Source organism: Erigeron canadensis, chromosome 5 (genome assembly GCF_010389155.1).
Source record: "Erigeron canadensis isolate Cc75 chromosome 5, C_canadensis_v1, whole genome shotgun sequence".
In the NCBI taxonomy this organism is placed as follows: Eukaryota; Viridiplantae; Streptophyta; class Magnoliopsida; order Asterales; family Asteraceae; genus Erigeron; species Erigeron canadensis.
The window spans coordinates 32039773-32053382 of record NC_057765.1 but is presented as its reverse complement, the minus strand read 5'-3'; the positions used below and the strand labels follow the sequence as shown (position 1 = coordinate 32053382).

General features: G+C 33.2%; 2 protein-coding genes across 2 annotated transcripts; one reads left to right on the top strand and one right to left on the bottom strand.

Annotated features, from left to right (window-relative positions):
- The first annotated feature begins 1483 nt into the window (after positions 1-1483).
- On the top strand, positions 1484-4960 carry LOC122600148 (glucose-6-phosphate/phosphate translocator 2, chloroplastic-like). The gene is made up of 5 exons (XM_043772814.1): positions 1484-2091; positions 2247-2472; positions 2777-2999; positions 3991-4204; positions 4743-4960. Exons 1-5 carry the CDS (start codon positions 1609-1611, stop codon positions 4752-4754), a joined length of 1158 nt encoding a protein of 385 aa, XP_043628749.1. The 5' UTR covers positions 1484-1608; the 3' UTR covers positions 4755-4960.
- Positions 4961-5038: 78 nt separating this feature from the next.
- LOC122600147 (tryptophan synthase beta chain 1-like) lies at positions 5039-8948 on the bottom strand. The gene is made up of 5 exons (XM_043772813.1): positions 8536-8948; positions 7195-7551; positions 5906-6348; positions 5732-5826; positions 5039-5421 (listed from the first exon to the last, which is right to left on the bottom strand). Exons 1-5 carry the CDS (start codon positions 8863-8865, stop codon positions 5246-5248), a joined length of 1401 nt encoding a protein of 466 aa, XP_043628748.1. The 5' UTR covers positions 8866-8948; the 3' UTR covers positions 5039-5245.
- Positions 8949-13610: the final 4662 nt, after the last annotated feature.

Sequence of the window (13610 nt, the reverse complement as noted above, 5' to 3'; positions counted from 1 at the left end):
AATTTTTTCTTTGGATATGAGTAAATAAAAAAACCCCATCATCACCTCATTTTCTTTTGGTGAGATCCCCCAATCCCGCTAAGTCCGTCCAAATCATGTTATATAAAGACCATGAAGAGAAGAAAAACTTACTCGTATTTCATTAATGTATCTCATGTGTATCCCATTTGACAAGAAACTTTTTGTGTAACATTGTATTTTAATATTTTAAAAATACACGTGGTGTATGCAGTATGATACTATGATAGGATATTTTTGTATACTACAAAAGCGTAAGCTTGGAGCAACCCTTTAGACACCGCCCCTTTCATTCCATCACCCTAGTAATAAACTACACACAAAATATATTTTATTCCATCGAAAGTCTTCACAAATTTATGGGGCTGTTTGGTCTAACTTTTGACAAATAATTCATCCTCATAATATATTTCTTGAATAACTAAAAAGCCCTTCTAAAAAGAAAGTGATATCTGTATCATAATAAACGATAAATAAACGCATTACTATACCATGTGATGTAAAACTTATATATCGTAGTAAATTAAATAAAGATGATGATACTCTTATCATTTCCCCTTCCGAAAGAACATGTATATGACAGATGAAGTTTACAAAAACTTTTCTTTACAATTTTTTTTTTAATAACAAGATAATGATATACGGTAAATCTTTATAGTGTTTGACAATTTCTATCTATGCTGATTTATGAATCAAAACTTAAAGGACAAATTTTTATATCATTGAACTACTTGTAGTTAACATAAAACAATTTGACTTTTAATCATTAATTCACGTAGTACTCGTATATATAATATTATTTTCACGTAATTTTATATTATTTTGAGTATCTTTAATAAATTTTAAATCATTTTGAGTATCTTTAATCACTTTCAAATGTTGACCAAAACTCTATTATCTAAAGAGTACAATAAAGCTCATTAAAATAGAAACCAATCTTAAATTCTTAATCACAACAGCAGATAGCACGAAATTTAAGTATAAATAATTCAAAGACAATCAAATAAAACAACTTATATATGTATAATGGATTACCTTGTGATTTATATAATCAGTACGTGTATATATAAAAGAAAATTAAGAAATTTGACATACCTTAATGTTTGCAAAACGAAAGTAGGTGGATGGAAGAGAAAATGTATTTAGATGTAGTTGTGAGATTAAAACAATTGTTTTTTTTTTCTTCTAGAAAAGAAATTTTAAATATTACATATTGATTTCATAATTTTAAAATATTTTACATTGAAGATATTACAAAATTATTTTTATTATAATTTTTTTCACATCGAAATATAACATTGAAATAATATAAGTAATTATAAGATTCTATAACACATTATTAGTTCGGTAGCTCTTTTTTAATTTCAAAATTTCCAACTTATATCATTCATTTCCCACTAAACACATTTTTTTTTTCCGAATGATCAATCAAGTTATCATTAGTCACCAAACATCACCATTTCCCACTCAACACATTATTACACCAACTCCTTTACAAAAGATCAAATCTTTTTCAAAACCCATTTCCAAGTTTTCATTTTTAGCCAAAATCCAAATATCAAAGGTTCAAAATTCTTGATCATATACACTATGATCACTTCAATACAACAATCTCAGTTTCTGGGCTGTAATTCCAATCTTGTTAAACATCCAAGAAACACCCTAACAAAATTGTGTGTTTTACCATCCATTTCTATGCATAAAATTTCCAAATTTAGTAACTTTTCGGTTTCTAAACCTTTGCATATTTCTTCATTTGAGACTGTTGGTTTGCAAAAAAGGAAAGTTTTGGTAGAAGCATATGATGGAGATAAAACAGAAGGTGAAGAAGTAGTTGTTGGGAAAACTGAAGCTGCAAGAAAAGTGAAAATTGGATTTTATTTTGCAACATGGTGGTTTTTAAATGTTATTTTTAATATTTATAATAAAAAAGTTTTGAATGCTTTTCCATTTCCATGGTTAACTTCAACTTTATCACTTGCTGCTGGATCTGTCATTATGTTGATTTCTTGGGCTACAAAAGTTGCTGAAGCACCAAAAACTGATCTTGACTTTTGGAAGTCTTTGTTCCCTGTAAGTACTTCTTTTTTAAGACTTTTTAACAATTCTGCTATGCGGGTTTGGTCTACTTATGTGTTTTATATGTGGGGGTGGTATAAAGTTTTAAAATTAATTGTGTATGTTAATATGGGGGTGAAATCTTGAAAATTTGTTATATGTGTGTTTAGGTTGCATTGGCACATACAATTGGTCATGTAGCAGCAACAGTAAGTATGTCAAAGGTTGCTGTTTCTTTTACTCATATAATCAAAAGTGGTGAGCCTGCTTTTAGTGTACTGGTCTCGAGGTTTATTTTGGGCGAAACGTTCCCTATGCCGGTTTACTTGTCTCTGGTGCCGATTATCGGTGGTTGTGGTCTTGCTGCTCTAACTGAACTCAACTTTAACATGACTGGTAAACTAATCACAAGTTTCTTGAAATATGATCTGTTATTAAATGAATGTGTATTGCTTATAATTTGGGTATGATCTGTTATTAGATGAATGTGTATTGCTTATAATTTGGGTATGATCTGTTATTAGATGAATGTGTATTGCTTATAATTTGGGTATGATCTGTTATTAGATGAATGTGTATTGCTTATAATTTGGGTATGATCTGTTATTAGATGAATGTGTATTGCTTATAATTTGGGTATGATCTGTTATTAGATGAATGTGTATTGCTTATAATTTGGGTTTGTGATTCCGCTTTGCAGGATTTATGGGAGCCATGATTTCGAATTTGGCATTTGTGTTTAGGAACATATTTTCAAAGAGAGGGATGAAGGGAAAATCTGTTAGTGGGATGAACTACTATGCTTGTTTATCATTGCTCTCTCTTTTGATCCTTACTCCATTTGCAATTGCTGTTGAGGGTCCAAAGCTATGGGCAGTTGGATGGCAAAATGCAATTACTGAAATTGGACCCCATTTCATTTGGTAAATTCACATGACTTCTACCAACTCTATTTGTCCATTTTAATTTGTTGCTCAATCAAATCCAGTTTTTTTTTCTATCACTCTATCAATATCTTTCTGACTTCAATTTTTCACAAAAAGAATCTTGATTCTATAATCCTTTTAAATGGATGATAGACCCATTATCGATCGGTCTCATACCAACCAGTCTCACAGTCAACATGAGAGAAGATAAATTATGCAACACTATGGTCAAAGGAACATGGGGCGAGTTTTGAATCCCCCGACTCTGTGTTTATGTTACATGTGCCCCACCACTAATGAGTATATGGCCCTTTAACACTCATTTGGGCATGTGTTTTGGTGTATATCCACGCCTTTGTTTTTCCATAAGTTACAACTAAGAGACAATAGGGTTGCTAAACGATCCTACAAGTTCCCAACATTGTAGTAGATAGGTTGTTTTGCACTTGGTATGAGAAGGAAATAGCATATCAATTGGTTGAAGGACTTGAAGCATCCAAGACTTGGCGGGTGTTCGGATGCGTGTTTTGAATTTGACTATCACCATTCAGATCTTTAACCTACATCATCAGCCCCATAAGCATAATCACTTCTACCTAAACGCTCAAATCTCACCCAGTTTAATGCACATCCAACACCCTGTTAAAGCTATGTGCTCTTATTCTTTAAAATCTTATTTATTCTTATAAATTGAATCTCTAGTTGCAAGGACAAGGAGCAATTTTCCTTAATCACAAGCCTAAATCTTGACAACTGTGTTTCTTTCATGGTAGAGTTAGTAATTTTTATAATCTAGTGGTTTAACTTTCTTATAAGATACTTTGTTTGATGTTTTTGATTTTCTTAATGATTTGATACTTTTTTTTTTTTTTTTTTTTTCTTTGATGTTTTTGATTTTCATATAGATAAGACATTGTCTAAAATTCTTTCTTATGTTTGGCTGGATGTTTGAAAGGTATATTTTTGTTGGTTGTTTTTTAAATGATAGGTGGGTGGCAGCTCAAAGTATCTTCTACCACTTGTACAATCAAGTTTCCTACATGTCTCTCGACGAAATCTCTCCTTTGACGTTTAGCATTGGAAACACAATGAAGCGTATATCTGTCATAGTTTCCTCCATCATCATTTTCCGTACACCTGTCCAGCCGGTCAACGCTCTTGGAGCCGCAATTGCTGTCTTTGGAACTTTCTTGTATTCTCAGGTAAATTATTAGTCTGTTATTTACTTATTTATAAGATGTCTTGTATTTGTCTTTCAAGAGCCGACCGCATGAAAACTGCATGTAGTAGCAAAGATTTGTCCACTTGTCTAATGGTTTGTGTTCTTTTGGACCACATATGCAGCATATTGTCTTTTGATGTTGATGTTTAGGAGTAAAAACAAAAAAAATGCGGTTGCAGTTTGCCATGATATAATCTATATTTTTTTTTGCATTTTTCAGTTTACATTATTGTTTAAGAAAGTAACAAACTTAGGTATAATTTTCTATTTTCGCACGCCTGAGATTTAAATATGTTCAAACTTGTTGACATATCAGGTTAAAAAACTTGAACAGATATTTTTAAAGTTGAACATTTTAATACAATGTTTAAGCCTTCTTATGGGTGAAACATAGCTTGCTGCAACAATTAGAAGATGATTTTCGACATTGTAACATGTAATATGATACTATAACTTTCAGCTTAACGATTTTAGTCTCGCTATTACTGATGTTTAAGACGTTTTATTTCCATTTTCAGGCAAAGCAATAAAGCTGAATGAAGAACAGAGTTTTTTTGTTTGTACCATAAACAAGAGGAAACTTTTCATTTTGTAGATAATAAAAATGATAATAAGGAAATGGCTTAGTTGCATGTTATCAACAAGGACAGTAGTCGGTTTGATATCTTCGCTCTTGCTGAACCAACAAAGGCAAGATGAATGAGCATCATCAATAATTCAATATTTTTTCCTTTCATTCTGTCTATATATTTATGATATTTGTTGGCATTTTATTCTCATTTCTTTAGGTAATTATTAAAAATAAACAGAGAGGTTCAGGAACGGCTAACAAATTCCGATATCACATGTTTCATTCAGAGGCCACTAATGAAAACCATCTCATCACAAGTTTTCTAGAAAACCTTTATTCTCTAAGAAAGTATATATGATAACTTTTTTTAGTTTTTATATAGCAAAAGACGTCTCCAAAAGCATAATTTTTCCTGATAATCCAACTTTCTGAGGGGTTGAGTTCTTGAGATCAAACCTGCAAGTATTTTATGGCAGTATGCACATCTTTGTCTCCTCTACCACTGCAATTGACAACAACTTTGGTTCCATTTGGTAGTGTCGGGCACAATTTCTCCAGATAAGCCAGTGCATGCGATGTTTCCAGTGCTGGGATTATACCCTCTAGTCTAGACAGTCTCTTAAAGGCTGCATATATAATCACCCAAAATTAATAAGCATAAGGAGATCGAAACTATGAGATGGCATAGATCTTGTGTAGGTGTAACCCAAAATTGAACGTTACGTGGTCCGTTCTAAGGTTATCGAAATTTGGGGTTTTGTATTTATTACCTTTTGTAGTTAGTTAGCCATTGAATACATTATCGCATCTTTTAATATAGTTTTTGCTATCATGCTAGAGAAATTACAGACTTTCGGTCTGACAAAAATTTTGACCCATAACCCACCCCACTTTGCCACCACTCTTCATCACAAATTTGACACTGATGATATATACCTTCCAATGCCTCCTCATCAGTGATGCTATAGTATTCCGCACGGCCTAGATCTTTCAGAAAGCTGTGCTCCGGTCCAACTCCAGGGTAGTCCAACCTACATGACAAACAATATAACCTTAAGAGGAAAAAACACTCGAGATAATATATTAAAGGCACCAGTTTAATAGCTTTACCCCGCACTTATAGAGTGAGGCTCAATAATCTGGCCGTCATCATCCTGCAACAAATAGCTCATGGCTCCATGCAGGACCCCGACCTCTCCTTTGGTCAATGTAGCTGCATGTTTTCCACTGTCTAGTCCAAAACCCGCAGCCTCCACACCGATTAATCTAACATCTTTATCATCGACAAACTCATGAAAGAGACCAATGGCATTTGACCCACCACCTACACAAGCAACCAATACATCTGGCTTTCCGCCCCATTTTTCCAATGCCTGTTTTCTTGTTTCTTTACCAATCACTGCATGGAATTCCCGCACCATCATGGGGTAGGGATGTGGCCCAGCAACTGAACCCAATATGTAATGGGTTGTTTCAACATTGGTTACCCAGTCCCTTATGGCTTCTGATGTAGCATCCTTCAGTGTAGCTGTGCCAGAATGAACTGGTCTAACCTACATGATGTAGCAACTGTTGTGAATTATGAACAGAAGAAAAATAATTAGATGAAAAAAAACATGGAGCTACTCCCTATATACATACACACACAGACATATCGTAGATATTGTATTCTACAATTAAATACTGACCACAGATTTACCAGATTTGATACAACAATCATGCCTAGGTATAGCTGGCTTGACTTGAGTAAGCAACTAAGCATATAATCATGCGAATTTAGTACGTAATGGCAGAGATATAAAAGTATGAGGTCAGGGGCGCCCTTTACTGCATCTGTTAATGAGATGTTGCCCTAAGAATCAGGAAATGGGTTGTTTCAAATCAGGTAGAAGCGGCAAATTCGACCCAATCACTAACAAATGGGTTGTGTTTATCCCAAACTGGTCAAACAAAAAAACTAGCTAGACAAACCAAACCGACCTTTTACCCAATCAGGAAGAAGCCTTCTTCAACCCATACGAACGTTAACCCGGCCTTTTACCCAAACCGCCCATCTTGCCACTTCTAGTTATGCCTTGACTCCTTGAGTAATTAAATTAATAGACGGTGCCCCTTGGTTACATAGATACATCCATATATATCAATTTTGTACATGAAGCATTTGGATGATATAAGTTAGACAAACAAGGTACATCATTAGACATCACACCTGATGGGGTTTGACAGGTTCGCTTCAGATCCAAAACTAAGTGAATGTTAGTATGTGCATTCTTGTAGTGCTTATTATGACCCGAATAATCAAAATCACATAACCAGTTTCTTAATGCTTGGACAGTGAGGTAAGTTCACATTTAACTCTAAACGGTTGGATAATTTAAAAGAGAGACTGACAAACAGACCTCTGCTCCAAGTAGCTTCATTCTGAACACGTTAAGTGCCTGTCTTTCCATATCTTGAGCACCCATATAAATAATACACTGCAACCCAAAACGAGCACACACAGTGGCGGTTGCAACTCCATGCTGCCCAGCCCCAGTTTCGGCAATGATACGTTCTTTACCCAACTTCTTGGCTAGCAAAGCTTGAGCAACCGCATTGTTGATCTTATGTGCACCTGTATGGTTCAGATCTTCCCTTTTCATGTAAACTTCTGGTCCTTCACCGGTTGGACGTTTATAATGTTCTGTAAGTCTTTCAGCAAAATAAAGAGGGGTTTCCCTACCAACGTAGTCCTTCAGTATGGAATTTAACTCCTCCTACACTTGCATCAATCATCCAACTTGTTTTTAGCAATTCTTTTTCTTTTTCGGATATCACATAAACTAAGATATCAATTGCAATACATGAACTGAAAAATAAGGAACTTCTTTAATATAACAACTAGTGTGTTAAGTTTCCATAGCATAAAAGCACTATAAAGTGCCACGATATTACTTGCTTCGCATTAATTGGGACTAAGCCCGCAAATTTTGAATTCACTTATATACAGGTAGATTCAGTTCATGTTTTATCTTAATGGGTCAAAATGGTTAAAAGTAACCATAAACGTTGTTTAAATACGAAAACAAAAAAAAAAACTTTCTAAACCATTTCATTCAATCATTATTTGATTTTATTTTTTTGAAACAAATCTATTTTTACTTTAAGCAAGTGTTTCAGAATGCTTATTTGAAAAGTTCATCTACTCTGAATATAAGCAAATACCAACATGCTTATTTTTATAAGCTCATTTTTCTACATTATTAAGCAGATAAATAGTTTTAAGACTATGTTCGGCGTTACTTATATCTCTTTCCAAAATAAAAAACAATAGCAATCAAATAAGAAATATCAAACACCTCCTTATATACTTACAAAAAAGCTACAAACTTTTGAACAATAATGTTGTGGGTCAAACCAACACCAACCCGACCCATTTCAACATGTACTCAATGTCTCAATATACACATTGATGGTGAGGAGCCAATACCGCTGAGTGCAGTCAACACTGCTATTAAAAAAAATTATGCCCGTTTTGTCATATTACAACAAAAATAACCCCTTTTGCGGCCTCTAAATTTGTGACCATCAATCATAAGTCATAACAAAGCACAATCAATAATTTATTTAAAAAAAAAAAAAAACGAGACCTTTGTTCAAGCTAACAAAAAGGTCTCGACTTTGGTTTCAAGCCTTTACTCGAATAAAGCACAATATAAATTTTTTTAAAAAAAATAATAAAATACTAATAAAAATGTAACCTGAAAATCATGGTCAGAAGACAGGGCATTAAAAGCCAACTCAAGTTCAGACAAAGCATACATTAATGTCTCAGGAACATATTTGCCACCAAATTTACCAAACCGGCCAAGAGAATCCGGTCGGAGATGGACCGCCGGTTCATCATGGACCACCTCTATTGATTGGCTATTGGTCATTAAGCATGAAACTGAAAATGATTTCGAAATGGGTGTCCAAGATTTGAATGTGGTGGGGTGGTGATGTACTGGATATGATGTGCAAGGTTTTTTAAGATATGAAGAATTTTGAGGTTTAACAATGGCGGTGGATGATGAATGTGTACATGCCATTTTTGGGGGTTTTTTTTTATAAAAATATTTGGGGAAGGAGGTATGTATAGAAAGGTGGTGATGACACTATTATGTTGGTTGGTGACTGGTGAGTATTGCCTAGTTTGGATGTGTCGTGTCAAAGCACACACCTTTCCGTTCAAACTATTCCTTTTGTCTCAGAATTAATACTAAGTTGCGGTGGCAACGATACGTGATATACTGTAACTATACAAGCTGTTTAGGTTACTTCTATTAGATATGATGATGAGACATCCAACCGTAATTATCATTTTAATTTGAGGATTACATGCAAAAAGTAATAAGGTGTAAAAGTGAACCATTTTAAATATATTTGTTAGAGTTATTTAAATATAGTTATGGTTGAATGTTCAAAAATAGAGAAGCCAGATTGTATTATAAGAGATTATAAAAGTTTTACAATTGGTTAAGCATACAAGCAAACAAAATTTTTATGAAGATGTTATTTGTATTATTTAATTTAGTTAATCTATTAAAGTTATGCATTAGACACTGACACAGTACGTTATAAAGATTATACAGTTTGATAAATTATCAAAATGTTTGGCACAAATATCAGTTCTCAATTTATATTGCTTTATAAATGAGATGGGAGATGTCTTCATTTTTAAAGTTTCTAAAAACTTATTTTTAAAAAATTGTATAGTTTAGAAATTTTAACTTTTAAACATTGTCATATTTATATTAATTTTGAACATAATCTACTTAGTCATTTATATATTACATGTATTTTTATCCGGGCGTTGTTCCGGGAGAAAAAAAAAACTCTCGTGACAAAAGTTAAAAAAGATTAAGCCGAAATCAAAATTTTCGTAGCAAAAGTTAAGAAAATAAAAGTTATGGTTAAAAGCAAAAAAAAAATGAAACTTTGATAACAATATTTACAAACCAAAAGATATATGGTAAAAAACAAATAAAAGAAAACTTTCTGAGCGATACTTAAAAAAACAAACTTATGTGGGAAAAAAAAGTATAAAAGTTAAAAACTTAAACTTGAAAACAAAGTTTGTCTGGAGAAAGTTTAAAAAACAAAAGTTACGTGACAAAAAATAAAAAGCGAAAATGTAAATAAAAAAAAAGGTTTTGTGGCGAAAGTTTAAAACGTAAAACTTATATAGTAGAAATAAGAAAGAAATAACTTTTGATGGGAAAAGTTTAAAAACTAAAAGTTATGTGGCAAAAAGTAACTAAAGCAAAACTTTAGTGGCAAAAGTTAAAAAAACTTAAACTTAAAAAGAAACCCGTTAAATACCCTTTTATAATTACCGTTAGTTAGCCAAGAAACACTTAACGGTCGTCAAAATCGTTAATTTATTTTGGTTGTGCAATAGCAACTTGTACTTCATGCATGAAATAATGTATTTTTAGCTACAATACCCTTACATACCAAAGTTAGTTTTTAAACATTAGTTAGTTTTCACTGTCAAGAGATCACAACACAATGACAGATATTATATAGAAAACGAACAATAAATGTGTTGTTCTAATTATTAAATTAAAATATAATTGTTTTAAAAAAAAAAGAGGTAATGAGAGGAACCCTAGCACTGGTACCACAATTAGATACTCATCGACCCATCCCGTATGAGTCATATGATGTCGGTAAAATACCTCATATTAAGATAAAAGTAAATCCAAATTACATAATAGTTTATTAATACTTAATGTCAAGACTTTTGATTAGTTTATACAGTAAGAGATTTCTATATGTGAATGTACTTATGAAATGATGCATGTGACAAGAGGTGTATGTGTCACCTCAAAGTCCCACACTCCCACCGCTGACTCGTCTTCTTGTTACTACGTACTCTGGATCATCTTCTTACATAATACTATAGCATAAGCTCATCTCTTAATATCGAAGCTTAAAGTTTTTTACTTTTACCCTTATGCATAGTACTTTCATTCCCAAGTATTACTATATATATTAAAAGGTATGACTATGAATAGTGACATGCCCTTTAATTTTTCGCCACATATCACCACTCATTGCTCACCACGTGTCACTGGATCAATGGTTGATTTTACATCCCGTATTATTATTCGGATTTGTCATATCGGATCCTGTTTTTTCTTTTTTTGTGATTAGTAACTCGTCTACGTGGTAAGTTGCTATTAAAGGGCATGACTATGAATAGTGTCATGCCCTTTAATTTTCCGCCACATGTCACCACTCATTGCTCACCACGTGTCACCGGATCAATGGTTGATTTTACATCCTGTATTATTATTCGGATTTGTCATATCGGATCCCGTTTTTTCTTTTTTTGTGATTAGTAACTCGCCTACGTGGTAAGTTGCTATTCGTTGATGTCACACCCCGTACCATTATTTGGACTTTGCTAAATCGCATCCGTCTAAAATTTTCTACTATGGGTTACTTTTTGGTTTATTCTCGACACTATTTTTCTTTTGATTCATCTAAACTTTTGTGGCACACCCGTACCACTATTTGCATTTTGCTACATTGGACACGGTTAAATTCTCAACTAATATATTAAGGTTTTTGCTATATCATATCCCATTTTGGTTTCCATTACGAATTACTTTATGAGTTATTGTACACTTTCAAATAAACATATTATATTTAATTAATAAGTGGTAGAAGGTTCAATACAAATACACCAAAATAACGTAACCATTTCAACAAGACAACTGAGACTCCACAACGCGGGGTCCAAGTTTTTTCTAGTTATAGATTAAATACCATGCACCATTTGGTCAAGTTAGCGTTACTAACCCGGACCATTCCCAGGCATTATAGATCGGATATCATGCACCCATTTGACCATTCGGTCAAGTTAGCACTACTAACCCGGGCCTAATTCACTTACTTATAGGTTCTTTTCACCTACTTTTTTCACCTATATTTTATCACCACAATTTTCACCAACCATTTAATTCAACTATTTATTGGTTCTTTTCACTTTACTCTTTCACCCGCCCTTTACAAATGGTCTTAGGGATAGCACCATATATATATATATATATACTTCAAAATAGAATAATCTTGTTTCTAAGTGTCGAGGAGACGGAAGCTAGCTCAAAGTGTATTGGGCGGAGGATTGGAAAAAGTTAGTTGTTTTCCGTTTTGTCCTGCCACATTAATTAGTCTATATAGCCTCATACATGTTAGCACAAAAATGGCAAAGTTCTAGTTTTCTAGGATGGAAAGCGTCACATGAATGTATGTCCATTGTGTTTGTGCTCTCAGATCTATGTGGACGGCTGGAAAGTGAAAAAGAGAAACGCTTTTGTTAATTGTTTCCGGCCTTCTTGATATCTTAATACTACTAGCTAGGTTCTCTATGCATGAAAGAGGGGTACGAAGATGGTGAATTTATGTTTGTATCAAACTAGATATAATCTTAATTGAATAAGTCCATGAAAGTACCTTGACTAGTTCCTTTACTTGTGCATCATAGTTACACTGAATTCGTGCTAAGTTGTGAGCATGCTAGCGCTACTATATATGATCAAGGCCATTTGGCCGATTTGTTTGGATAGCAAAGAAAAGTAATCTTTTGGCCAGAGTACTTTTTGGCACCTCGCATGCTGTATATATCTAGTATAATGTAGGGATAATGGCATACAAATGTAACCACCTATGACAAAATGGTTATGTAATGTAGTGATCTACTCGTGTGGCTATGTAATGTATGCACCTATATTTTTTGGGCTATACTATGTAAAATATGTATGGACCTTACATAGTATAGCCAAAAAAGATACATAGGTTCTTACATTGATTGACCCAAATAAAAAGGTCCTTACATTGTATAACCAAAAAAACATAAGTGCATACATTACATAGCCACCTGAGTAGGTTACTACATTACATAACCATTTTGTCATAAGTGGTTACATTCGTATGTCATAATCCCCACTCCTATAAACTATGGAGTAAGGGGCGATTTTATAAATTGACAGTGAAAAAAAAAAAAAATGAATAGGCATGGGATCGGTTATTAATATTCTTGCAAATCAAATACGAGTATACAACTTTCGCGGTTGATATTTTGACAATTTAGTGGTTGCCTTCATCGTATATTCAATGCCTTTATTTGGGATTTAAATTAGCCAGATGCCCTTAATTGAATTAGTTGAAATTGGTACCCATTTTCTCAGAGAATAATAATGGGCTTTAATGATCTCTGCCCGTCAAGACAAAAGACTACCATCTTCTTGAATTAGTTGTATACGATTTTGTGTGAACATAATTCGACATTCGATCTTTTTTAGGTGCACAATCCACGTTTACACTTTACACCTTCATCAAAAGGGGTATAGAACGTACGTTCTGCATCATGGATCGGGTTTCGCCCCCAATCTAAACCGCCCATTAACGTATTGAAGTTTTAATGTATGATCTTTGTGGTTTGCATTAGAAAAGAATTACAATTACCTACAGAAATTTATTAACGGAGACGCTTCAATTATATAAAGCTAGGTTGTTCCATGCATAATTTCAATGTATACGTGAAAAGACAGAGCACATGTACATATATATATATAATCTTAAGCTTGGGCTTATCAAAATTTCCCAGTTTTTAATTGTTTTCTAGCGACTTCTGCTACATTCATATATGCAATATATACTTATATCAATGTCCAACATAAAGAGAATTCCAATCATTCAATAATCAAAATTCTTTCAAGAACCGTAGGCTATATATTATTGGTCAGAAAAAAGTACGTACAATATATGAAATAAGTACCATCAA